This window comes from Triturus cristatus, chromosome 7, assembly GCF_964204655.1.
Source record: "Triturus cristatus chromosome 7, aTriCri1.1, whole genome shotgun sequence".
NCBI classification, from domain to species: Eukaryota; Metazoa; Chordata; class Amphibia; order Caudata; family Salamandridae; genus Triturus; species Triturus cristatus.
The window spans coordinates 1,231,562,613-1,231,588,584 of NC_140590.1; the positions used below are offsets into that span (position 1 = coordinate 1,231,562,613).

Consider the following 25,972-nt stretch of genomic DNA (forward strand, 5'->3'; position numbering starts at 1 on the left):
TGCATATAATGCTGCTTTATTTTAGTGTATATACAGCATGAACATTTTTATCTGTTGGTTCTTTTATCACAAAATCAGTGGATGCTCACAACATTATTATCTCGACGAGCAGTGAAGACAGAGGTAAAAATGAAGCATGGTAAGTGATTGGCGAGTCTGTCATCAGTAGAATGTCTAAACATCAGCAAAGTTGATCAAAATACCGAAGTGCATTCATTAATACACTCAAATTATTCCTTAGAGGCTAGTACATATGTTAACAATAGGCACTCTCTACTCTGCAGTAGTGCAGACTTCTAACCTTAAAGGTGGCTGTTTGAGGAACATCAACCATAAGAAAAGATGTTAGAAAAGAATGAGGAACAATTCTCCCAAATTCCAGGGAACTGCTGAAAGAAAAAAAAGGCACAGACTTGGTTCATAGTTATGCCCCACTCCAATTAGGAAGCTGGGGATGCAGTGTCTGGACCGTTTTGGTGTCACTGTGGTCCATCCGAGAAAACTAGTGTTGTGGTCTGGGTAGTGGTCTCAAAATAATTTCGGTTGCAGAGATCTTCAGAGCAGCACTTTCCTGGATATCCAAGGGCTATGATTTCGTCCAGCAGCTCAGCACACTGGTGCGCTGTCATGCACTCTTGCATCACAGAAGCTGAGGATACAATTAGAAACATTAGTCCTGGTAGACATCAGTGGGTAAGTGAATCAATCAATTCAATTCAGCTTTATTCGATTAAAAGAAACATTAATCATAAAAGCATAAGCACAATACATAAAAAATAAAAGCATTAAACATTATTACATTAGCAGCTGATTTCTTGACTTAAAAATGAATTTTAAAAATGCTGAAACAGAGGCTACAACATACGGTGAATCTAACATTTGAAGGGCTAACAGTGCGGGGTGGCACTGTCTAACACCAAAAGTTTTCAAAACTGGAAGGAATCACTTTTTTATTAATATCATTCAGAAAATACATTCAGACCTTATGATGCAGAATGTTGGAGATTTCAAGTTAAATGGATGGTACTCTGTCCATCAGGAGGCAGAGGGCATTAGGTCCACAACCCTGACTGACTACCATCTGCCAAATTTAGAGATCACCGTCTTCCTACTTTGATAGGAACTGCTGTCAAAGTACAAAAACGTTGGTCGACGGACGTCAGTTTTGACAGCATCCATCACATTTTTAACATTCTTTTGGTTTTTCAAACACAATGGGAGTTAGTATTGAAAAATAATTGAAAATAAAACTAATAAACCCCGCACCCTGGGAGTTTTCTCCAAGGGTGTGATTTCAATAGTCTTTTCTGTCCATTACTGCCAGGTTTTTTCTGGTGGTGCAGATAGAAATAAAAACATCAGACCATCCACTCTGACTAGAGTGTGCAGTGTGACAGCTTTACTCCGAAGGGTGTGGTATGTAGCTTTCGGTCGATGGAGCCACGGGGCCTCTGTCACAGTAGCAGCTCCTCGAGGGAGTGCTGTGGGACGGGGCGTGGGAGGGGCAGGGTGGGGGGGGTAGTAAACTCTGGCATAGGGCCGAACGGTAGTAAGTAAGTAAATAAATAAATAAAACCAATTACATTGCGCACGCTGCAACTCCAAATGTCGATGCAGCGTAATGTAATTTGTTTTATTTATTTATTTATTTACTTACTTACCTCCGTTCGGCCTTATGCCAGAGTTTACTACCCCTCACCCTGCCCCTCCACCGCCCGCAGCACTCCCTCGAGGAGCCGCTACTGCTAGTCTGTCGATGGAAAGCTGACTGTCCACCTTTCTCTAAATGAGATGGGCAGACCATCAATTCAGTGGAAAGGGTACTCCATCATGTTTGTAACACACTACCCTGTCCTCTAAACTCTAAATTAAGCACTTAATGTTTTCTGTTTGTCAGTTTGCACTATATGCACGTGAAATACATAAACAGGGAGAACACATTTAACATCAGTAATGTATTCATTTGAGTGGAGAAAATAATGAAGTATTTCCTTTAATGAAAATGTATCTTTGCATAATCTTGAGATGTAAATGTCACATACAAAAGAGAACTTGTCTAAGTGAACATTGCCAAAGCCAATAAGTCTAGCCTCTTCAGTAAAACATTTTCTGTGAGCTGAGCATGGATTTTGTCTTTTTTATGTAAAGTTGTGCTAAAGTGAGAATTTCAATATGGTGTTAGTATAGTGCTCTCGAAGGAGGGTGGAAAGCAGTGCTGGGATGGTAATGTGGTGATAGAAGTTAGTGTAGTAATGGGTGTGGGGATTTTAATCTGTTATGTTATGTTAAAATATTTGTATAGCGCATGGCTGCCCCAGCATCGAGGCGTCCCCGCGCTGAAGCAGAACACAGAGTGAGGAGGCAAGGCAAGAAATTAGTAGAGGGAGAAAAGCCAGGTCTTTACCAGCCTTTTCTGAATGTCAGGTGATGAGGGTTGCTATGAATATGTAGAGGGAGGGAGCTCCATAAAGCGGGAGCCAACCGCTTAAAAGATCGACCACCAGATCTAACATTCTGTATTCGTGGAATTCTGGCTAGAAGCAATTCCGCCAAGCGCAACGCTTGTGTGGGTACGTAGTAGGAGCATAGATCACTCAGGATTCATGAGCTAATGCCTGTGAGAATCCTATGCATGATACAAAGCACTTTAAAACAAACTCTTTGTTCAAGGGGTAGCCATTGTAGGTGATGAAGGAGGTTGGAAACATGACAGTGTTTCAGAAGGGCAGAGATAGCGCGGGCCGCAGCATTCTGGACCTGCTGCAGTCTATTAATCACGGATTTATTGGAACACAAAAGTAACATGTTACAATAGTCCAATCTGGCAAGGATAGAGGCTTGGGTGATCAACTGATGCGTTTGAGGGTCAAACAAACCAAGTATAGGCTTTAGGCCTAGCAACAGACCAAAGCATTTCCCAGCCACCAATTTGGCATACATCTCCAAATTAAGTTCTTTATCCAACATAATGCCCAAATTCTTCCCCACGGGTTTGGGTGCGGGGGTACTCCGAGAGCAGGAGGCCACAATTTGTTGTCCCAGAGATGGGAGTCCTTGCGTACCAGAAGGATCTCGGATTTGGCTGAATTTAACTGCAAAAAATGAGCCGTCATCCACTCATAGATGAGCATTAAGTCTGCTTTGAATTTTGCCATGTCCTAGCTGAGATTGTTAGAAAAGGTGATCACCCCTGGGTGTCATCTGCATTTTTCACCAGGGAGATGCCTCGGGCTTTGGCCATCAGAGCCAGTGGTCCCACTTAGACATTAAAGAACGTGGGGCTCAAAGCTGACCCCTGAGGAATGCCGCAGCGAAGTGGGTGAGTACGGGAGGAAAAAAGAAGAGCAGTGGAATGTCCAATCAGCCAGGAAAGACGAGAACCAAGAAAGGGCTTTGTTGTTGACCCAGATCTCCTCCAAGCGATGAAGCAGGATTTCATGGGAGACCATGTCGAAGGCCGCACTCTGATCCAGCAGAACTAAAGCTGTAATTATGCCGGTATCCGAGGCGGTCTGCAGCTGTTCTATGACCGTCAGCAAAGCAGACTCGGTGCTATGCCGGGGTCAGAACCCATTCTAGGATGTATCTAATATTGAATTAGCTTCCAGGTAGTGAGTTAAAATCAAGTTAACATGAGATTCCACAGTTATGGATAGGAACGGAAGTAGCGAGATTGGTTGGTAATTTTCCAGCTTGGACACGTCTGATGTTGTTTTTTTCAGTAAGGGGACCACTTTGGCGTGCTTCCAGGACTTCGGAACCACCGCCAAGGATAGGGATAGATTAATCAACTCCAAGCACTCAGGCAGGAGACACTGTTGAAATTTTTGAAAAGCTTCAGGTCTCAGAGGGTCATCTGGAGACCCTGATTTTGTTTTGACAAACAGTGCTACCATATCTTTAGGAGAGATAAGAGGGAGCAAAGCGAGAGAGTAGATCTCAAGGCCCGTGTACACGATCCTCCCTGTGACACTGGGGGTTTCACCTGGGTGAAAACTACTATAGATGGATTCCACCTTCTCCAGAAAGAAATTTGCCAGCTCTTCACATTGTAGGCTAGAGGATATGGTACTGCCCGAAGCAGAGGGAGATGTGACCAGGTCCTTCAGAAGAGAGGATATGGTTTTACTGGGATTATTACTTGTAGTGATCAGGCTCGAGTAATGTGCTGCCCTAGTTTTATGGACCAGTTTATGATATGCCTTGATCGCATTTCTGTACTGCATTTTAGCCCAAGGATCATAAGATTGCCTCCAGGCTCGCTCAAGGACCTTGCAGCTCTTCCTGACTAGGGTCAGAGGCTCATTAAACCAGACGTTAGCTCGTGCTCTTTTAGAGTGTGTAAGCTTGAGCGGGATACAAGAGTCCAAGGCTCAGGTAACCCACCCTTGAAAGAACACATCGGCCTGTTCCATATTCGAGGATTTATCTGGAGGTTGAGTGCTCAAGGCCGCAAGGTAAGCCGCCTGGTCAAGTTTATGCCAGGGGCGCTTAAGTGATGGTGAAGTATGGTGATACTGTAATTTTGGTTGTAGTAGACTAGTCATGCAGGTGGGACAATGGTGCTGGTTGTGTACTCGGGAGGTAAATGGTGTTTAGTGGGTGATAGTGTGGCAGTGGAGGTGTCAGTGCCATGGTAGTTGGTGTTAGGGTGGTGCTCTTGAGATAGTTCTGTGGTGGTGGAGGGGATAGCATGAAAATCAGGATAGCAGTGGTAAGATGTGGAAGGCTGTGTGGTGCTCAGAGGTGGTGGTGAGATGATGGGCCTGAGAGAGACTAGCTGCAATAGTGCATGGGTGTGTTAGTGCAGTGTAACATATAGTTGTGTTGTGGAGTAGTATTGGCTATACAGTTACTGGGGTATTGCAGTAATGTTGGCAGCACAGTGATGTTATTAATTTGTAGTGTTGGTGTTAGAGTGGTGCTAGGGTCTGCTATTGCATTGTGGCTTCACAGACATGGTATGGGTTTATGTGTAGGACTATGGTAGTAGTGTGGTGTTAGAGGATGATGCTACAGTGGTGTGGGAGAAGTAGTGTGGAGGCGCAATTCACCGTTGCAGATGGTAGTCTGGTGTTCTATAGTGGTGACGTGAGGTGGGTCTGTTTTGCAGAAGGAGATATGAGAATTCTGAGTAGGGCTCACCTGAAGTGGTAAGTAGTGTGAGAAGAGTGCTAGCAGATGGGAGTTCAGTATTGCTCTAATGTGTCTCTTTGGGGTGATATAATGGTGGTGAGTGATGCTGGAGTGCAGTATGGGACAGAGGTGGGAGCCAGTAATATGTTGCTATGCACTGTTAGTGCAGTGGGCAAGTGATAATGAAGTGTTGTGAGATTAGGTATCTGTTCAGGCATGGGGTGGGAGACTTATAGTATGGGTATTAATGCTGGGTACGATCACATCTGCAACTTGTGGTGCAGGTGTGTGTGCTGTAGTGTGGCTCTGTAAGGTAATAGTGCAGAAGAAACAGAGATGTAGTGCAGAGGTGGGTGCAGGGTTAGTGGTGGTGCAGTGGGGATGGAAGTGCAGAGATAGGGGTAGACACAGTCCTGGGTGCTTGAAGTGGTCCTTATCCAACCCACTTGCCATTTGGTGCCAGCCTTTGAATCCACTGTATCCTTGCAGGCACATTGCTAGGATTCCCTGTGCCTGAACAAAATTGGTCTGTCACACTGAAGAGTGGCTTCTTGTTTGTAGATGCACACAAGGTGCAAAATCATGTCCCACCAACTAGAAAGCCATTCTGAGGTGGGCCAATGAAAGGTGGAATATGATTCACCGAGCAGCAGAGGCCTTCTACGTTTCTTGAAGATAGATGCAAAAGCTTTGTGAGAAAGTTCAATCTCCCACCAGGCACACCTAAAAATGGGAGTCAAAAGATCAGGTGGAAGAGGAAAAGAGGACCAAGTTCTGGTAAACACTATGGGGCAGATTTACAATGAAAGTGACTCAGTGCATTCCGCAAGCCATTTGTCTGCGCCGAACTGAGTCACTTTCAAAGCACAGGGATCCAACATATTTACAACAATATGTCGCATCTCTGTGCTTCCACCTGCTCTGGCGCACAAACTGCAGCCATGCGCCGGTGCAGGCACCCTTGCACCATGGTTCAAGCATGCCTGCGTGGTGGGGAGATTGTTTTTGTGCAGGAAGGTGCCCCTTCCTGCACAAAAACAATCACTACAGGCATTTTCCTCTTTCAATGTGTGCTGTAGAATGCAGCACGCATTGAAAGAGGACAAACGAGGAAAATGAAAACATTTCTCCTCGTTGCGCCTCCCTACACATCCCCTGGGGAAGCGTAGCATCCAGACGCATTTCCAGATTTACGATTCCTCGTAAATCTGGAAATGTCTGGTTCCATGGGTGTTGCGTGGGAACACCCACAGCAACACCCATGGAATGCCCCTTCCACGCAAAGTGCTGCATGTAAAGGGGCCATATTTACAAGGACAGGAAAAGTCATGCAGGGTGGCTTTTCCTGTCCTTGTAAATATAGAGCAGTAAAATGTGCCACCTGTACATCACAAAAAGTGACGTACTGGTGGCGCAGGGGCCTTGTAAATCTGCCTCTATAGGTCTGGCATTTTTTAAGGCAAAACATTGGTGTTATTATTGGTATTTTACTGGGTCTCAGTATACTATTCTGTAGCCATTGCTATTGGTGTAGGCCACTCTAAATGTTGGTAACAGATGTAATAACACAAAAAGGCCTTGAGGGTAACCATGCTGTGAGATTAAAGATGAGACATGACATGAGGTAGAGTGTATGGCATGGCAACAGATAGAAAAATGGGAAAGAAAATATGGCGAGTAGGCCACCAACCTAGCCTTACGGTAAATGGCCCCAATCTTTAAATAAGGTGATAGATGCAATGTTATAATGGAGAGGAAAGACTGGCCTTCAGACTAACAGGCCGGTTAAGTGTTTTGCTGGCAAAATTTCATATGTCTCCTGCCACACTGCTTGTGAAAGGTTTGCAGTATTTTGAGTTCTGTGCTATATAGGTGGACATTTCTCTCCCAAAGTGCCTATCTCTCCCTAAGGAGGGGCTACTTAGGTGGTGAAACCCTTGTTGAAATCTTGACAATGCTAGTGAACTGGGAAACTTTTGAAAATTCTGCCTTTAACAGCAGACACTGGGAATGCGCCTCAAAAAGTGGGGGCATGTTGCCATTAGTCACCTATCTAGTCTCCTCATATGCTTTAGGATTTCCCAGCTTAGGGACAGTATGTTTGTCGCAGTAAGTCACGCTTTCAATAGAGATCTATCATGGTTTTAACTTTATCAGCCATTGTTCTGGACTAGTTATGCTAGAATGGGAAGCCATATACCAATATGTCTGGCAAAGTTGACACCGCATCCTTGTTAAGTCCAATGACAGAAAAGGAGAAGACTTTGCCGGCAGGTTGTTTTCCACCCAAGGGGCTACAAATAATTCTGTTTGGCCACCATAATTGAGAATGGAGATTGCCTTGTTTATTGGCAACAATAGGTTTACCGCCCTATTCTAACTCAGTTTCTAAGTATCATGGGGCAGATTTACCAGCCCCTTGCGCTGCCAGTACACCACTTTTTGTGACGCACTGGCAGCGCGTTACACTGCCCCATATTTACAAGGACAGGAAAAGCCACCCGGCGTGGCTTTTCCTGTCCTTGTAAATACGGCCCCTTTACACGCAGCACTTTGTGTGAAAGGGCCGTTACATGGGTGTTGCTGTGGGTGTTCCCACCCAACACCCATGTAACCAGACACATTTCCAGATTTACGAGGATTCGTAAACCTGGAAATGCGTCAGTATGCTATACTACCCTAGGGGTGGCGTAGCGAGGCGGAACAAGGAGACATTTTTCATTTCTCCTCCTTTTTTTCCTCTTTCAATGCGTGCTGCATTCTACACCACGCATTGAAAGAGGAAAATGCCTGTAGTGATTGTTTTTGTGCAGGAAGGTGCCCCTTCCTGCACAAAAACAATCTCCCCATGATGCAGGCATCCTTGCACATGGTGCAATGGTGCCTGCACTGGCGCATGGCAGCTGATTGTGCGCCAGCGCAGGGGAGAGCACAGGAATGCGACATATCCTTGTAAATATGTTGCATTCCTGTGCTCTGAAAGTGCCGCAGAGTGGCGCAGCCAAAGGGCTTGCAGTGCCAAGCTGCGGCACCTTCTTGTAAATCTTTCCCCATGTTGCTAATGCAGCATGCAGTGAAATGTCTTTAATATCTATTTCAGCATAACATCATAAATCCAATTCTGACATTGAGAGAGAGAGAAAAACAGGGAGAAATAGAGTGCAGGCAAGCTGGAGATATAGACCCTCATTACGGGGTGGCTGGAGTGGTATACTGCTTCACCCCCACCACCTTGTTGGCAAAGAGGGACAGGGACATGGGCGCAGATGTAACCCGGGCTCCTACTGCTCCTTCTAGACCATGGGGGAGCAGACAACACTGCCCCAAAATAAGCCAGAGCCTCCGCTTGTTCCAGGTGCCCTCCACACTCCCTGCCAAACACCCCCAACCTACACTGCCCCTCACAGATATTTATCACCATCTCAGAGCTGGTAAATATTAGCAGAATTGGCCCTGGATTTGTGTAAAACCTGTAACAAAAAGACCCTGTAAGTGCGGGTCTGCATCCTTTTTCCACATTATTGGAAAATCAAATCCAAGAATGGCTGGATTTAAGTACCCCAATACCACCCAGAACTGGGATTCCATGCCCCCAGTCTCCCTGTTCCTAAATCAGGCCAGCTCGCAATGAGGGCCTAAGTAGAGTCTAGGGCACTGCAAAAGTTGGGGGAAGCATGGGCAAGCTAATGCTCGCATTGTGAGAAAATCATAAAACCCAACTAGGAGGAAACAGGAGTTTCCATCCGTATATGCACGGCATAAATCGTGGGTACACGCAAGTACACGACGTACACCCACTCTTTTCACAGGGTGGAGGCTGTCCCCACTGCCAAGAAGGTGGGCCCTAAAGAATTATGCTGCACTTGTCCCCGTGTAATTTTCAGACACCGAGACACGTTCAGCAGCTCCTGCACGTTGTCTGCTTTCGACTACCAGCAACGTGCAGGCAGAGAGGGGGCTTTTTTTAAAACTCCAGCTGGGCCAAAATTAAGGGACCCACAGGCCTCCTTTTGTTTGAATATCCTGACTGAAGGTGGCCTGGAACCTCACACTTAAATGTAAATGCCACGGAGGGGAAACAAAGGCACACAGTTTGTTATCTCTTCACAGGTACTTAAGAGAGGCACCGGTTGCCTTTGACAGTCCCTGTATATAAGAGATGCAGGCACTGTAAGAATGTCAGGTGTGTTGGTCTGTCCTAGTATTTACACAAATAACAATTTCAATGGCACTATTTAATGTCTTTTATAGCGCTACACAACCCAATGCAGGGTGTCAGAGCTCTTTACGTAACATACACATTATACATTGACAATAAATCTTGTACACGTGTAAATCAGTGTACAAGATGAGTTACATGAGACAGGGTTACAAGGTGTAGGAGCCACATGTCCTTCATATGTCACTGAGCCTTAGTACATGGATTACAATTTCTGAACTGCAGGAAAGAAAAGGACCTCTGTGTTAAAAGCAGTAATCCACTTTACTATCTACATAAAGTAAAATTCTGTCATCTGCATGTTACGTGATGGGCTCTTCAGGAGTCATGTTAGCCTTATACTACTTTGATTCAAATCCAAATCTGGGACTTCACAAAACACAGATCTCTCCAACAAATGTGTTAACACCAAAGTTATCTCACCATCATTACTATTCCCTGTGATTTACTGGCCAGCTTTATAGTAGATGCCTTAAGCCAATCAACTATTTTAAAATGTAGACTTTGCAACCAATTAAGCCTAACAGATCTACTGCCATTCTTCAGCTTGTTGCCAATTTCTTTGTGGCAGGGCTTAAAAAAATAAATGTATTAGTTGAGGTCCAGATTTTGCGTTGGGATTGTGCCACTTTTTTGGCACATCCACAACGCCTAATCTCATTTTAAAAATCTCATAATGCTCTTAACTGTACTCATGAAATGCCTGTTAATCATATGTGTGAGGTCTTAATATCTGATGTCACTTCTTATGATGTCACTTCCAGTGAGGTCACTTCCGGTGATGTCCCATGCAATGTCACGCGTCGTGACATCATGTGCTGTGTTGGCACGCATCATGATTTCACTTGCATACTACCTAACCTGGTTAGTCCCCCCACTACTGTTTTTTTTTAGGACTCGTGCCCTGCGTATAGGGAATATGAGCTGTGCAAGAAAAAAACTCACCCTTGAGTTGTTTTGCCCAAAAAGATTTCACCAGGAAAACCCTGACAAAATATGCAGAGAAAAGACCCTATACTGCAAAGAAGCGTGTAGAAGCGCACTCAATGTCCCTATATCGCACTCTTACAGGTTCTTTTTCATGCATGCTCTCTCTCTTTGTTACTGCTTTTTGCTATTCTCTTTCGCCTTTCTCCCTTCTATGCCTTTCTCTTTCGTACTCGGGGTCAAAGTCTCATGATGAAATATAAGTCTTGGTCCCCCAACATAAGTGCCAGTGCCCACCACCAGCAGCCACTGGCACAAATTAAGCACTGGAGCGAGCACAGTTGCAGATATCCACATATAATTATACTGTCCCTGTTGTGTCAAGGACAGTCCAAAGTGTGGTTGGGGGAGAGAGCAAGGCTAAGGTCTATGATAAAACATACTTACACTGCAGTTGTGCGAAGAGGCATTGTGTCTGTTCCTTAGCGCATGTGGTCACAGTACTGTCATCCCCATTTTTGGTGAAGCATTCTAAAGCTGTAGCTGTAAATATGGAATGTACAATGGGGTGTTAGATCATTAATGACTGTTGTGGTACATTAAGTGCAGTTAATGCAGTGAGACAATGGCCTGGAGACAATATCTTTGTTGGGTCTGTGACATCTCTTCTCGAAAACCAGAAGCAGTTAAGCCTGCATTGACATTAGTGGATTTCCTAATAGGCTAATTACTCTGACAAGACAGTAGGGAGGTCAGCCATATGTCAGGTTACAGGGAAGGACTGTGCTCAGAATGCTGTTTCTTGAGTCTACATTATCTTTGTCTGTTTTGGACAAATATTACCATGTAAATGCTCCCCTGAAAGAATGTCTTGTTTTTGGTAACAGATTTATTTACAGGGCGCTACTCACAAAGATAAATTTACACAGGCATATTTACTCATGAGTAAGTTTACTAGTAAACTTTGTTGTAACTATACACTTTTTTTTCGATTCATCGTTTCCCAGTGCAAAGCTACTCCAGAGTGTAGCCTCACATATCTCCATCTCCTGATTCCAGGGGGTGGAGCATCTGACGCAGAATTAACAAGTGTAAAATAACTTCTAGTAAATATTCACATGTAGCCAGAAACCTCTACCACCGGGACGGGGACCTCCCTATAGTTAATATAGGAACAAATAATACAGTTTGCTAAACTTAAAAACAGATAAAAAATTGTGTAATGTAAATTTTAATGTAAGACAATTTACAATTTTTATTGAAAACCTAGAACAAATAAAAATAAAATGTTACAACACATTAAAGTAATTACGTATTAAATAATTAATTTCTTAAAATATATTTCATTTCGAAACAATATATATTTTTAATTATTTGAAAAACATCATACCTTACTTTAATTCTTTTTAGGTTTTTACAAATTAACAGTACCCCACTTGGGTGGGTGGATCTATCAACCGCTACAGAAAAGGCCCTGAAAAACAACATGGAGTCATAGGCATCACATTTCCATCCTGAAAATTGAGCTGGCAGTGGTATTTGGACCTTGTCAGGGCTGCCACCCTTGGAATACTTCTAAACGCAGACATTTCTGACAACTATACCCCCGGTGGAGTCAAAAGCAGCGCGACTTGCATGGATCCCACTGTGGTTTCCCACTCAGAATGCCATGCAAAACTCAAATGTTGGCTAAAGTCACACATTTTCATCAAATTTCTGAGAGGCAAAGTTTTGAAATCTGCTGGGATCCACAAATTTCCTACAACGCAGCATAGTCATACTGGTCCAGATACAAGTGTTACCCCACTTGTGTGAGTGCAGAAATACCCAGGAGTCACACAGTTCCCTGGTTGCTGGCAGACCAGAGGCTGAATAGTGCGGCCATTCAACATGGAAAGTGAGAGTAAATTGGGGTTTCCCCCTCTCTGCCAGCCCATATATCAAAAAATACACCTAAGAGAATTGAAATTTCATCTTGGGGCCATGGGTACGGGCTGCTGTTGGCTCTAGAGGAGCAGAAAGACTGTTGGAGCTCTGGGATTGGAGCTGTGGCCTGACCTTAGGACATGTTGTCCCCTTTGTTGTAATTTCCCTTGCACCCAGTGTGCTTTCTGGCCACTCTGGGGGCAGATTAGGGGTAAATTCGCCATTCCTCACTCTGGTGGATGGGAACAGAGAGGCTGATAGGAGTAAGGCCTGATGCCTCTGAGGGCCGCCCCATCCCTTCTGATTTTTTACACTTTTTCTCAGAATCTTGTGGGCTTTCGGACCCAAAGGGTTGCAGATTGGGGGTTAACCCCCAATCTACTCTCCAAGGGATGGGTGGAAAGACTACTGGACCCATGATGGTATGGAACATGGCCAGATGCCAGTGCAAGCTACTTTTTTTTACTGTTTTTCTGACTCTTTTTTTTTAAGATCAGAAGAGTGTTTTACAATACCATATACTTTAAAAGCCACAATGAAACCAGCTTATCAGGTGGCCCTGAAGAGTCCAAAATGTCACACCCGCATGAGTGTTATGGTTAGTAGGCAGCTCTGGAATGGTATTTGGCAGAGGTGGCTTGGGCAGTGAATGATGTGAACCGCAGTGGCGTCCGGAGCAATAACTTGGGCCTTGGCACTTACTTTTTATAAATTAAGCACTTGGGAGGGCAAGGTGTCCTCAAACTTCAAGGGCCCCTTAGCGACATCTGCAGCATGTGTTCCAGTTCAACAAGAAAAACAACAAGCATTGGCATAGCCAATAGGTCTCGCCTTTGGGACATTATAAGTGTTTAGCCATGCAGCAGTTGATGTTGCACCAAGAATATTGTGCTGCATGATTAAATACTTATAAGGTCCCAAAGGCGAGACCTATTGGCTATGCCAATGCTTGTTTGGTGTTGCTGGCTGCCATACTGAGATTAGGCTATGTTAATGAGGCTTGCCCCTGTTGAAAATGTGCCTGGGGACATGCACGGTGTGTGCATATAGACTGACATGACATGTACACTCCTTCTCCCTGTACACTATGGTTCACCTGTGTTCTCCTTTGCGACATGTCAGAAGCATAGGCATTGCCATAGTTCTGTGAAAATGTTGAAAACTCTCTGAAAGCTGTCATGAAAATATACTTTAAGGCTCAGACTCTAAATCTAATCATCATTTTAGTGAGGAATGATGTGCAGGATTCCTTTTATCACATTACCAATTTAAAAATAAACTTGAGGGTCTAATAGAATGCCTAAATACAAGTTCTGAACCCCAACGTAACACATTGACTACGAATGCTGTATATTTAATACGTGTTAGACTCCATGGGAGGTGATGGACAGTTCTGCACCTGGCTACGGCAAATGATGACATAGTATATAAGATTCACCTGTAAGAGAACAAAAACAACATTGATCTGCACAAAACGGAACATCGATTTCTACGTATTTTCACAAGAAGCTCTTGAAGGATCATTCAAGCCTTGCAAAGCTCCTGTTCATGTCAAGAATAGGTGCAAGGGTTGGACACACATCATAGAAATTGAAGTCAACAGTACACAGAATTTGCGTAAACCCTGTGGATGGCTTGCTGCTGGTGCAACCGTAAAAGGAAAAACAAAGACAATGTTGAAATCGTTATCACTGCGAGATGTCGTTTCCTAGCTTTGGACCATGCCCTGCTATGGGATAAATGTTGCAACTGTTCAGCAAAACTCTTTTGCAGCTGCAAGCGAGACGGGCATAGCAACATTGAAGAAATGCCTCTATGCCCCAGAGACCTGGTCAGCAGCATCAAGAAAGTGTACAGTCAATGCAAGTGTCACTCTTGCAGTCCAATGAAATAAACCCTTTCCAAGCCTCTCTCACACAGAGGTACCTGTAGGGATGATGACAAACAGCAGGGAGGTCGTTGCTATAATCGCGGCACCCACGCTTTACTTTTAACGTTAAAAGTAAAGCGCGGTTGCCGCGATTATAGCAAAAGTAAAGAAATAGAAACAAACATCTATTTATTTACTTTTGCTATAATTGCGACACCCGCGCTTTACTTTTTAAGATTAAAAGTGAAGCGCGGGTGCCGCGATTATAGCAAAAGTAAAGAAATTGATGTTTTTGTCTGTTTCTTTACCTTTGCTATAATCGCGGCACCCGCGCTTTATTACTTTTAATGTTAAAAATAAAGCGTGGGTGCCGTGATTATAGCAAAAGTAAAGACATGGACATGGACAGGGCGGAGCGAGTGGCTGCAAAAGTGAAAGCAGCTGCAGCGTCCACATGCTTAATGACCCGTGAAAGACAGATGGCGGCTGCGCGCGGGCAGGCTCGCCTGAACGCAAGCGCTAGGCCAGCCATGGCAGTATTTTATGAAGCCCTTACTAAAAGTCTCACCAGGTCAGCGCATGCACTGGGTCAGGCGAGACCTAAAAAGTAACAGCAGTCACTGCTGGTGGACAGCGCTCCAGTTTCTCGTACTATTAATGTGCATGTGAGAGGAAATAGAAGAAAGATGGCAGCAGAAGATGGTTAATTTACACAGGTCTGGACTGGTCATTCATACACCACTGGCATTCTTCTGGTGGGCTACAGGGTGTGATGCTGCACCAGACCAGCATAGGTGGTCGTGACAGAACCATCTTCTTATGGCCTCCAACTTGTTGCAGCCTCTAACAGTGGGAGGCTTATTTGAAAATGTTTGACACGGCTCATTTTGATTTCAATTATGACGTTGGGTAAAGACAGATCAGGGGAAAAGAAAACTACAGAGGAGATGAAGTGGAAACCACAGTAGACAGGTGGGAGTTAGAAGGACAGAGAGATAGGGACAGAGAGAGACTGGTGAGAGAGAAGGAAGTAAAGAGTGGAGAGACAGATGGGTAGGAGAGTGGTGCAGATAAGAGAAAGTTTGTAAAGGGACAAGCTGCTAAAAGAGAGGCAGATGAAAGACAGTTGTAGGCAGGGCCTCTGAAATTATGCTACTGGTGAGTGCCAAATTATGTTTCAGGATTTACTAAATTATGCAGCAAGAAACGGCAAATTCTGCTCCATAATGCCGCATATTTTGTGACAGTATTACTTTATTATTTTGTCAAAGAAGTGCTTTACTGAGTCCCTTGATGCCACAGAAGAACCAAGATAAAAAGTGTTTTTATTGTGTGCACTCCTGACAAAATCACTTTTTTGTTCTAACCTGATAAATAGCATGATCTGTCACTTGTGAGACATTTTGTTAGCTTACAGGGGGTCTACCACTGGTTTGCTTCATGTTCACTCTCATTTTCTTGCTTCTCTTTGGTCAGTGTGTGCCAGCTTCACTTAAACTTTGTGTGTGGAACTGCTTCCTTGTTTGCCTGTGTGTGCTTCCACCGCTCATGCTTTGGGAGATTTGTTTTTATTATTTTTGTTGCTTGCCATTGTCGTTGCTTGGTCCGTTGTTCTTGGTTGCCTTGTCACTGTTGCTTGCCCCTCCCATGTACTCACTGTACCAGACCCTCTCTTCCCCCTCCTGTGTTGTGTTACTTCCCCATCCCCCCACATTTCCCGTTTGTCTGTTGCATGCCCCCATTCTTCCCTTTCTCTCGTTCTCTGCGGTGTTCCTAGGTCCCTTCCGCCCTCCTCGCTCTGTCCCTTATGGTGATGCAACAAATGGGGGTGTGCAGCTCAAAGAGTCCTATAGGCCAATGTTAGTGGAAAAATAACTTTTTATTTTTCCACTAACATTGGCCTATGGGACTCTTTGAGCTGCGCACCCCCATTTGTGGCATTGCTCTCTGATCTGGAGCACAGTAGCGTCACTCAGCGACTGACGCAGGGGTTGTCTGCACAGCGACCACACACTTAGGAACTGGCACGAGGTGCTGCAGAGGAGGTCCGTCGTTGTTGCTTGTGACATCTGTCCCTTATGGTGCTTTCCCCCTCCTGCCAACTCCTCCGCTATCTTTGTTCGCTATGATGCAGCCAGCGCTGGCCTCACCATAGCACTTTTTTTCTAGTTTTATTTCTGTATGCTAGGTGTTGCTCGTAAAATTACTTAAAAATGGTGACTGGGCAAGTTTTTCCTGCAACATAGTCACATTTTTAACATAACACTTACATTGCCCATTGTTATATTTCAATAAAAGTTGAAGTCCAGTTTAAAGTTGATTTGAAGAAGAAGTTTAATCTTCAAGAAAAGATCCCATCCATACAAGTTCACCAGTACAGCATCAGCTCCTAGTCAACTGTCCCAACCTCCCTTATGACCTATATACATTCCATTTCTGATTACATCAAAACCATAGAAACATTGGATATGACAGATAGACATAGACATAACCATAGAGAACCTGTATAAACAATTTCATCAAACAGGACACTACACCATCTCCCTTCCCCAAAAAATGAATTACACCTGTATATGTAACTGCACACTACACATAATCTTCAAGATAACCTGTTCTCTTCACCAATCTTGAAGACTGACGTGTAGAACAATCACTTGTTTGAGCATTTCCCTTTATAGTCTTACTGACCCCTTTTCTCCTTACGACAACCACTCTATTAAGATTCCACACCCGATGATCTTCCGTTTTAACCGCATTCTTAAACACTTTAATGACCACCATGGGATCAAAATATTTTGAATTACCACTCCTCACATGACCAGGACGTTTTACTACAACCACATCACCAACATTCACTTCCAACTTCTTGACTGAATTCTTTTTGTCAAAATAATCTTTTCTTAATAATGCTTTCTCTTCTTCCCTTTTTACAACCAGTTCTTCATCACAGACTCGCTCTTTCCCTTTATTAAAACAATAATCATTCACCCAAAATGGTTCCAAGTGTGTATTCGGAACCCTACCACGGAATAAGAGAAAGGGAGATTTCCCAGTAGTAGAGTGAGGAGTCAATCTATAATCCTCTAATTTTTTAAGTACCTCCTCCTTCCATCCAAGAGATAAAGACTTAGCCAAAGTAATGGTCTCTTTCAAAACCCTGTTGAGTCTCTCTACCATCCCATTTGCCTCGGGATGATAGAGAGAACATGTTTTATGAATGATTCCACAAGATGACAAATATTGTTCCATCTCTTTAGAAACTAGTTGTATGCCATTGTCCGTCAAAATACTCTTAGGAAATCCTTCCTTTGCAAACAACTGTTTAAGACATTTAATGACATTAACTGAATCCACAGTGTGCAAAAAGAAAACCTCAGGCCAGCGAGAATACATGTCAATCACAACCAATAAAAATACTTGAGAACCATTACTATATACAGGACCTAAAATATCTAAAGCGATATCTTCCCAAGGGTGCTTAGGCCTTCTTCCCAAAATCATAGGTTGTACTCTAGTAATTTTAGACTTATCACTCAAATTACAAGCAAAACACTCACGAATTTCTCGCTCCACCAACTTATCCATTCCTGGCCACCAATAAGACAATCGTAATCTCTCCTTTGTCTTAGAGATACCAGAATGAGTAGCATGTGCCAAATCTACCAAGTCCTTTCTAAGACTTACTGGAGGAACTAACTTAGTACCACGAAACAACATATCCTTATCCACAGAAAGTTCATCTTTCACATACCAAAAAGGTTTTGTATCTTCTGATCCATTTTTAATACTTGACCAATTTCCCAACAAAAGGGACGCAACCTCTTTAAGAGTTACATCCAGCTCCATTTCTTTTCGCCACTTCTCTTCAGATATGTGATCCGCATCCAAAGTACACACCCACTCATAACTTAGATCATTACTATCCCCATCACAAGTGTCACTTGACACCAAACGTGAAAAGACAACAGCTATCCTATTGTGAACTCCTGGAATATACTTGATAGAAAAAGAATATTCTTGCAAACTTATAATCCATTTTGTTATGCGACTAGAAATAGCATCCAAACCTTTCTTCTCAAAAATTTCTACTGAAGGTTTATGATCCGTCCTCACCTCGAAATCTACTCCCCACAAAAATTTCTTCAGTTTTTTGATCGCCCAAAAAACTGCAAGGGATTCCCTTTCAACCACAGAATACCTTGTCTCAGGGTCTTTCAAACCTCTAAAAGAAACATGATGGTTTTAATTCCTTGAGGACTCTCCTGTTGCAAAACCGCACCTAACCCCTTCTCACTAGCATCAGTTGTAAGAATTGACTTAAGCTTGGTATCAAAACTTTGCAAAAATGGTGCATCACATAATTTCTTCTTAACATCAGAAAACTCTCTTTCACATATATCCGTCCATCTGAAACTAACACCCTTCTTTAACAAACTTCTCATATTGACGGTTAACTCAGAAAAATTCATGATGAATTTCCCATAGTATTCTATTAAACCAAAAAAACTCATTAATTCTTCCTTTGAAGTAGGGGAATGCATACCACGTATGGAAGACAACAACTCATCTTTGGGTTTGACCCCACTACCTGAAATATTGTGCCCAAGATAGTCAATAGCATTCGATCGGAACTTACATTTCTCAATTTTAATAGTGAGATTAGCATCAGATAACCTAGACAGAACAGATCTGAGGCGGTCGTCATGTTCATTATCATTATCACCAAAAATAAGTATGTCATCCTGATAGATGCACACACCTGGTAAACCTTTCAAAACCTTTTCCATTGCACGCTGGAAAACAGAGGAAGCTGATACCAAACCGAATAGCATTCTTTTAAATCTAAATGTACCAAACGGCGTGATGAATGCAGTCAGATCCCTGCAAGATTGCTCCAATTCAATTTGATGATAAGCTGAAGTTAAATCAAGGGTGCTAAAAACCTTAGCACCACCCAGAAGAACCAGGAGTTCCGAAATATTAGGAAGAGGATATCTATCCACAACCACACTTTTATTTAATTGACGTAAATCTATGCAAAGACGCAAATCACCGTTAGGTTTGCGCGCAGTGACGACCGGAGCCATCCACTCCGTCCCCTCAACCTCTTCAATGATACCACCATTTTTAAGCTTGATGATCTCCTTTTCCATGTCGGACCTAACAGCCAACGGAACATTCCTGACTTTACAGGCAACCGGTACAGAATTCTCCTTTAACATTATCTTATGCTGATAACCTTTCATGCAACCCAAATCTTTTCTGAACACTTTTGGAAAATCACACATCAATTCATTGACCAATTTCTCATCTTGTACAGATTTTACCGTACATACATCTCTTAACAAAATAGGCGGATTAGAATTTGGATCAAGATAAACCTCCAAATCTCCCTGATGAATCCAACTAATTATACTGTCACCCTTTTTCGAAACATACATTTTTCCTGATACTAATCTTCCCTTATACTCAATCAATCCTAGAAAGTACCCATGTAATTTAATGGGTTCTCCCCCATACGCCAATGGAATTATGTCAGCTTTGAACAAAACAACCTTTTTCTTTAATTTCTTGTTGTAAAAATCATTTGAAATTATAGTAATTTTCGCTCCTGAATCAAACAAGACCCGAGTTAACTCCCCATCAACCAAAATTTCATCAGTAGGACACATTTTTTTGTTATTATCACTTCCTATCTCTAAAATTATTTGACCACACTCAAAATCTTTGTGCATATCTTCTGAATGTTCATCTTCATAAACTTCTACCGTTTTAACTTTTGAATCATGCTTAGTCTTACACACAAATTCAAAATGACCCTTCTTTTTACACCTCAAGCACATATGACTAAGAGCAGGACACCTTTTATCATTAGCAAGATGCCCTAACTTGTCACATCTGTAACATTTAAAGGACTTTGACTTATCAGATGAAGTATTAGTTATCTTGCTTCTATCCACTTGACTTTTGTTTTAAACTTGACATCACTTTGTTCCTTAACTACTTGTACCTTGACTTCCTTAACATTATCCTTTTTTATGATGGCAACACACTTTAATGAATGTTCTATCTTTTTAGCTACAACAATGACCTCATCAAGAGTAGGATCATCTCGTAACCACAATTCCTCTCTTACTTTATCCATATTACAACCTAACATGAATTGATCACGCACATGTTCATCCGTCAAGTTTTCAAATTTACAAGATGAAGCAAGTTTCCGTAAACTTGTTAAATAATTTTCAATAGTTTCACCCTCATTTTGCAGTCTCTTCCCAAAATGATACCTCTCCAATATCGTGCTTACTTTTGGAAGATAATGTTTATCTAACTTAGATATGCATATTTCATAATCATTTAAACCATCTGACTCAGAAGTTGCCAATTCAGGGAGATGATCGAATACATCTTGTCCTTCTGAACCCAGGCAATGAAGCAAAAGAGATGTTTTTCTTTCATCACTCAACGAAGCACCACACACCCTAGCATATCTTTCGAACACGCTCTTCCATTTTTTCCATTTGATAGGAGGTTCGCCAGGTTGGGAAAGAAAGAAAGGTGCTGCCGTAACATTCTGCATTGCACCAAACATAAAGTGAACCCCTTTTTTAAGAAAAATATGATAAATAAGAAGAAAACTTAAAAGGTTTAAGAACAATAAATCTGTGCGTTGTAACCTAAATGATAGTCTTGTTAAATTCACAATATCAGTTCAAGCCTTTTGGTAAACACATTTAACATCTGTATCATGGAGTTAATACCTTAATATACATACATCAGCGTGTATATCGCTGTTGAAACAGTTAGTGATTTCTTCCCTGGAAATCAGAACGCTTTAAATACCAGCGTGTATCTCTCTGACAAAAATAAATCTTAACTGACATGAGTAAAATTACTGTACCATACTGTACTGGAATTGAGACTCGCTTTACAACACAGGTGTGCGAGCCACCGATGAGGAATGGAATTGAGACTCGCTTTACATCACAGGTGTGCGAGCCACCGATGAGGAATTCAAATAGTCACAAATAGATCTTGACTCATGAGGAATTTATCGTACCACAAACAGATGAACTCGAGGCTCACTTTGCATAGCTGATGTGCAAGCCACCGATGAGGAATCCAAAGTAGAAACAAAACATGCAAGATATGATGTTAGTTTACAGCAATCTTCCCAATCCAAAATGGCCACCAGAACGTGCGACGTAATGACGCTATCCCAGCATGCAACTCATAGCGTGATGGAAGCCTCGAAGAGAAGTCGACGCTGAAGGAACGCTTGAAAATTTGAGGGAGATGAACAATCCAAAACGAAGCTTGAAGGTTCGAATTCTCTAAAATGTTATCATTTAAAACAAAGCGCGAGGCTCTTTCTTAATGTAATCTAGTATAACGTACAGTTTAAGTTAACGCAAAGTTATTTCATTGCGAAATCCATCAAATAGGAAAAATTTAAAACTTTTGAAATAAATTCTCTCACGCTTGAATTCAAAATAATTTTCAATCACATCGAATTTTAACCAACCTCTCTGTCGGAGCAAATTAATAATATCATTTGAAGCTCATGACACTCAAGATAGTCTCTAGTTCATAAGAGAGGAAATGTTCCCAAATCGAAGAAATCATATCCAATGAATCCAGTTAATCCAACGAAAAATTTGTAAATTGAGGCAATTCGCGATTGAGGCATAAAATGCTTGAGTATATTATTTCTCCACAACTAAGAGAGTGAGCCCACATCGAGTTAAACCCCTTAAATCACCGTGGGAATGTGGCGAAATGCTCCCAACCCTCCAGTATATATATATTTATTTTTTTCTCACCAAGTTCAGTTTAATAATCCTTGTTGTTGAGATCTTCTTGAAGGCTGCCGACTACGCCAGTGTTATATTTCAATAAAAGTTGAAGTCCAGTTTAAAGTTGATTTGAAGAAGAAGTTTAATCTTCAAGAAAAGATCCCATCCATACAAGTTCACCAGTACAGCATCAGCTCCTAGTCAACTGTCCCAACCTCCCTTATGACCTATATACATTCCATTTCTGATTACATCAAAACCATAGAAACATTGGATATGACAGATAGACATAGACATAACCATAGAGAACCTGTATAAACAATTTCATCAAACAGGACACTACACCCATATAATAGTGGAATATCTCATTCAATTTCAGCACCCAGGGTGAATAGAATCTAAGAACAACCTCAGCTATGAAGCAATGTCAGCATCATTGTATTCACTACATTTACAGGCTAAAACCTGTCATTTATATTGCAGGTTGGTTCGAGGGGTGCAAACACTGTGCTTGTATGTATTGGTGGTGGTGTAGGGGACTGGGAGTGTTCCCTGATCTCAAAACCCTTTCTCTCTTTTTGATTCATGTAGTTAAATAGTATTCAGACCCATCGCTGTATACATATGCCTCCATGCTCTAGTGGTGATCCATCTGATGAAGCATGGGAGTGGTGTTAGTTGTCAACAAATAAGTGCATCATGAATAGCCGATGCAGGTTTGCTCATACGTTACACATGTTTTAAGCACAATAAACTCATTCTACATATTGATGTTTGTAAATGTTTTAAATAGCAGAGCACTGATGTCCAAATAGCCTCTAGGCCCTATTTTGTGTGAGACTTTTGACACACTGGAAGATACCAGAACGGACATGTATGCCACTCCTTTCGGGAAGGTAGGTGGTTGTGTTTAGGACTGTGATTGGTGGAATGACATTCTATGGAGCCGTGCGGGGATACGACCTTCTTTGGCAGTATGTTGAACGCTAAATAAGCTGTCCTGGATAAACCTGGGCAGCAGAGAGATCAGCTTGGCGAGTACAGTTTGTTTTGCTGTGTATATTTTAAAAGTCTTTTACTTTGAAGTTTTTAATGGTCAGTACCAACATTGGCGGAGAGCCATTAATGGTTCCCCATGGTTAATTAAATAAAAAACATGTTATAGTGCTGATATTTAACATGTTTTCTATTTAATACATTTTTGGAGCACTTTTATATAGCGTCAACATCACCCAAAGGTACACAAGCGCTTTATATTGCCACCAGTTACTGCACAATATATTGCCTTTCCCAATAAACAAGTCATAACATTTTTACAGAGTTTCTTTAACTTATATTGCAGAAGTGCTCGTCAAACATTGGCGAAATCTATTGCATTTGCCAATGCTTGTCACTCATAGTAACTCTGTCTATGAAAAGACTTCAACTCATTAGTACCAGTGTAACAACCAAATACAGCAATAAGCAACTGAAAGATGACCAGTCAACTTTTGCAAAGGGCCTTCCGCTTCACGGGAACACATGTTGCAATGTTTTTTGGTAAATTATGATCCGGTTGAGTTAGAAACAAATTGTTATTTTGCCAAATATGCAGATTATGCAGCAGATGATGGAGTATGGGGCAAATGCAGCAAATCCATAACTATGCAGAAAACGTAGCAGCCGCAGAATCGTAGAATTCTAATGGCTCTGGTTATATGGAGAGAGAGTGATAAAGCGACACATACAGTTGATAGAGAAACATGTTTCACACAGAAAGAGATAACAGAAAAGAATGGAAGTGAGAAAGAGATGGGAGAAAGACAGAGCAAGAGTGAGAGCGAGCAGAGATAGTATGGAGCAGTGCTTTAAATGGGCCGGTACTCACCGGTACTGAGTACCGGCATTTTTGAATTTTCTGGCCCTCAGTACCGGCACTTCTCATTCGCCAGGGAGAGTACCGGTACCCTAGTAGATGGCACTGCAGGCTCCCGTTATTTATCTCCTCTAGCACAGGGCAGATGCCGCTCTGCTTCTCAGGAGCTTGTAAGAGCGCCAAGCCTCATGCTGAGTGAAGATTCCAGCAGCGCCCATGTGAATGGCCTGAGCCTGCAGGGGGCAGAGGGCTTACCGTGCGTCACGCTGTGACTAACAGTGCAGGGTCTAGACAGACCCTTCACTGTCGATCATGTGCCCGAGGACTATTCTCCTGAAAGTGCTTTAGCCTCACCCCGCCCCTCTCCATCAGGTGTGTAAATGGGTTGGGACGGGCAGTCAGTCAGGATATTGATTGCACTGGCCATTCTAAAGCAGTGACAGCCCAACAAAATCCTCTGCCTTCGCCAAAGCCGGTTTTCTTTTCATCTTTTTGTTCAGGACAGGAGCTGCTTCTCTTGGTGGACGGAAGGAGTAGGGATGAATGTAAAGACGTGAGGTGGTTGAGTTTTGAAATCATGAATCGTCTCAGAAATTGTATTTTAACACACATTTCTGTAAAGTTAAATCTGGTGCATTTCTTAACTTTAATTTTCCAGACGGCAAATTTAGGGGATGAGTGCAGCATGGAGGGGTGAACAGGAGACAAGTACGGAAAAACCAGGGAGAAAATGTAAGACTTGTGGAGAGTAAGCAAAAGAGAAGCAGAACTAGTGAGAAGTTTATAGGCTGGGTGAAGATTAGAGGCAAGTGGAGATAAAAGGGAGAGAATCAGGACACTCAGATTTTAGAGGGAATGTGGAGAGATAGAGCGTGTGCGTGTGTGTGCACGCTTGAGAGCATATAGTATTGTGCCACATAACAGCATGGCATTAAGAAGCAGCAAATATTACAGAACGATAAACTGTTAACATATCATCCTCTTTGGGTTTCATTTTGTGTAATGAGTTAACCTGTCCTGTTTTGGTTACAGAAACACATTTCTCATGTGTTTTTCATAGTTGCTGCAACTGATAGAGAAGTCATTATGTATCGTCTTATGTTGACCTAAGCCCCGCCCCTAGCTCCGCCCACTCACCACGCCTCTAGCTCATATTAATGAGTACCTGCACTTATTTTTTCCCATTTAAAGCACTGGTATGGAGAGAGAGAGAGAGCATGATAAAAGGAGATGAAAAGATCCGCTGAGAGCGAGTTGGGAAAAGGCTGAGATTTGTGTGAGAAGGGGCAACTGCGAAAAAGTCCGAAGTGCAGCTGAGAGAGACAAGATAAGGAGACAGATGTGAGAAAGACAAAGTTAATACTACAGAGAGGAAGACAGGAGACATAGAGGTGGTAACAAGACACAAATGAGAAGGACGAGGCGAGAGTGCGGTGATGAAAGACAGGGAAAGGTGAGAAGGGAAGAACTGAGAAAGGGAGAGACAGGTTAGAGCGGCGATAATTAAACAGAAACAAGTTAGAAAGTGACTAATGAGAGAGAAGTGAGTGAGAGGCAGGTGGCAGAATGGTAAAGGGATAGGCAAGAAAGACAGCAGAGAGAGAAGGGGGAGGCAAGATGAAAGGGGGGCGATATCAAAAGGGGAGAAAGGAGTGAAAGATGGCCGAGGAGGGGTAGAAAGGGCCGAGGTGAAGTGCATGGTGGGCGACTAACCAAGGAGAGAATGACAGGAGAGAAGTGAGACACGGTGCAGGAGGGACGGCTCGTGCATGTGGATAGCTCGGCCCTCCTGGATGTGGGGTTCAAGGTGACATGGAGTGTGAGGACTCCCCCCTCCCCCAAGGTTTCTTTAGAACACTACTCCCATCCCTTCTCATTCCCTTTATTCATCATCTGTCCCTCTCACACTACCCTCCCTCTACTTCCCTAAATCCATCTCCACTTTCCACACTTCTGCTAACCCCATTCTCTGGAAAAACCTGGTAAATGGCTTTAGGGTGTCATTATACTAGAGGGCGCATGCGCAGTGACTCACCGGAGTGCAGACATACCACCAGAAAGAAGGAGAATGGTAGAAGCGTCATGGCTTGTAGCTGCCAAAACTCTCAAGGCTTCCAGTCCAGGTAAGATCTGCGCGAGGTGTGCGGCCCAGTGCTGCCTGGCGGAGCAGCAGCCGCGCGCATTTATACAGCGACCTGTACACGCAGCAGTGCCAAGGAAGGCGTGGTGCCAGCACACAGAGT

The 25,972-nt window shown here is 42.8% G+C and overlaps 1 protein-coding gene across 1 annotated transcript; it reads right to left on the reverse strand.

The window, feature by feature from the left end:
* On the reverse strand, positions 1–25,972 carry LOC146811687 (uncharacterized). The gene is made up of 3 exons (XM_085618667.1): positions 25,765–25,972; positions 10,730–10,825; positions 1–649 (listed from the first exon to the last, which is right to left on the reverse strand). Exons 1-3 carry the CDS (start codon positions 25,811–25,813, stop codon positions 480–482), a joined length of 315 nt encoding a protein of 104 aa, XP_085474793.1. The 5' UTR covers positions 25,814–25,972; the 3' UTR covers positions 1–479.

Excerpts from the sequence above, each read along its gene's own strand:
- LOC146811687 (XM_085618667.1), bottom strand. The coding sequence starts at position 25,813 with ATGACGCTTCTACCATTCTCCTTCTTTCTGGTGGTATGTCTGCACTCC. Across the intron at positions 10,826-25,764 it reads GGTGGTATGTCTGCACTCCG|CTACAGCTTTAGAATGCTTC; the intron begins GTGAGTCACTGC and ends CCATATTTACAG. Across the intron at positions 650-10,729 it reads CCTCTTCGCACAACTGCAGT|CTTCTGTGATGCAAGAGTGC; the intron begins GTAAGTATGTTT and ends TTGTATCCTCAG.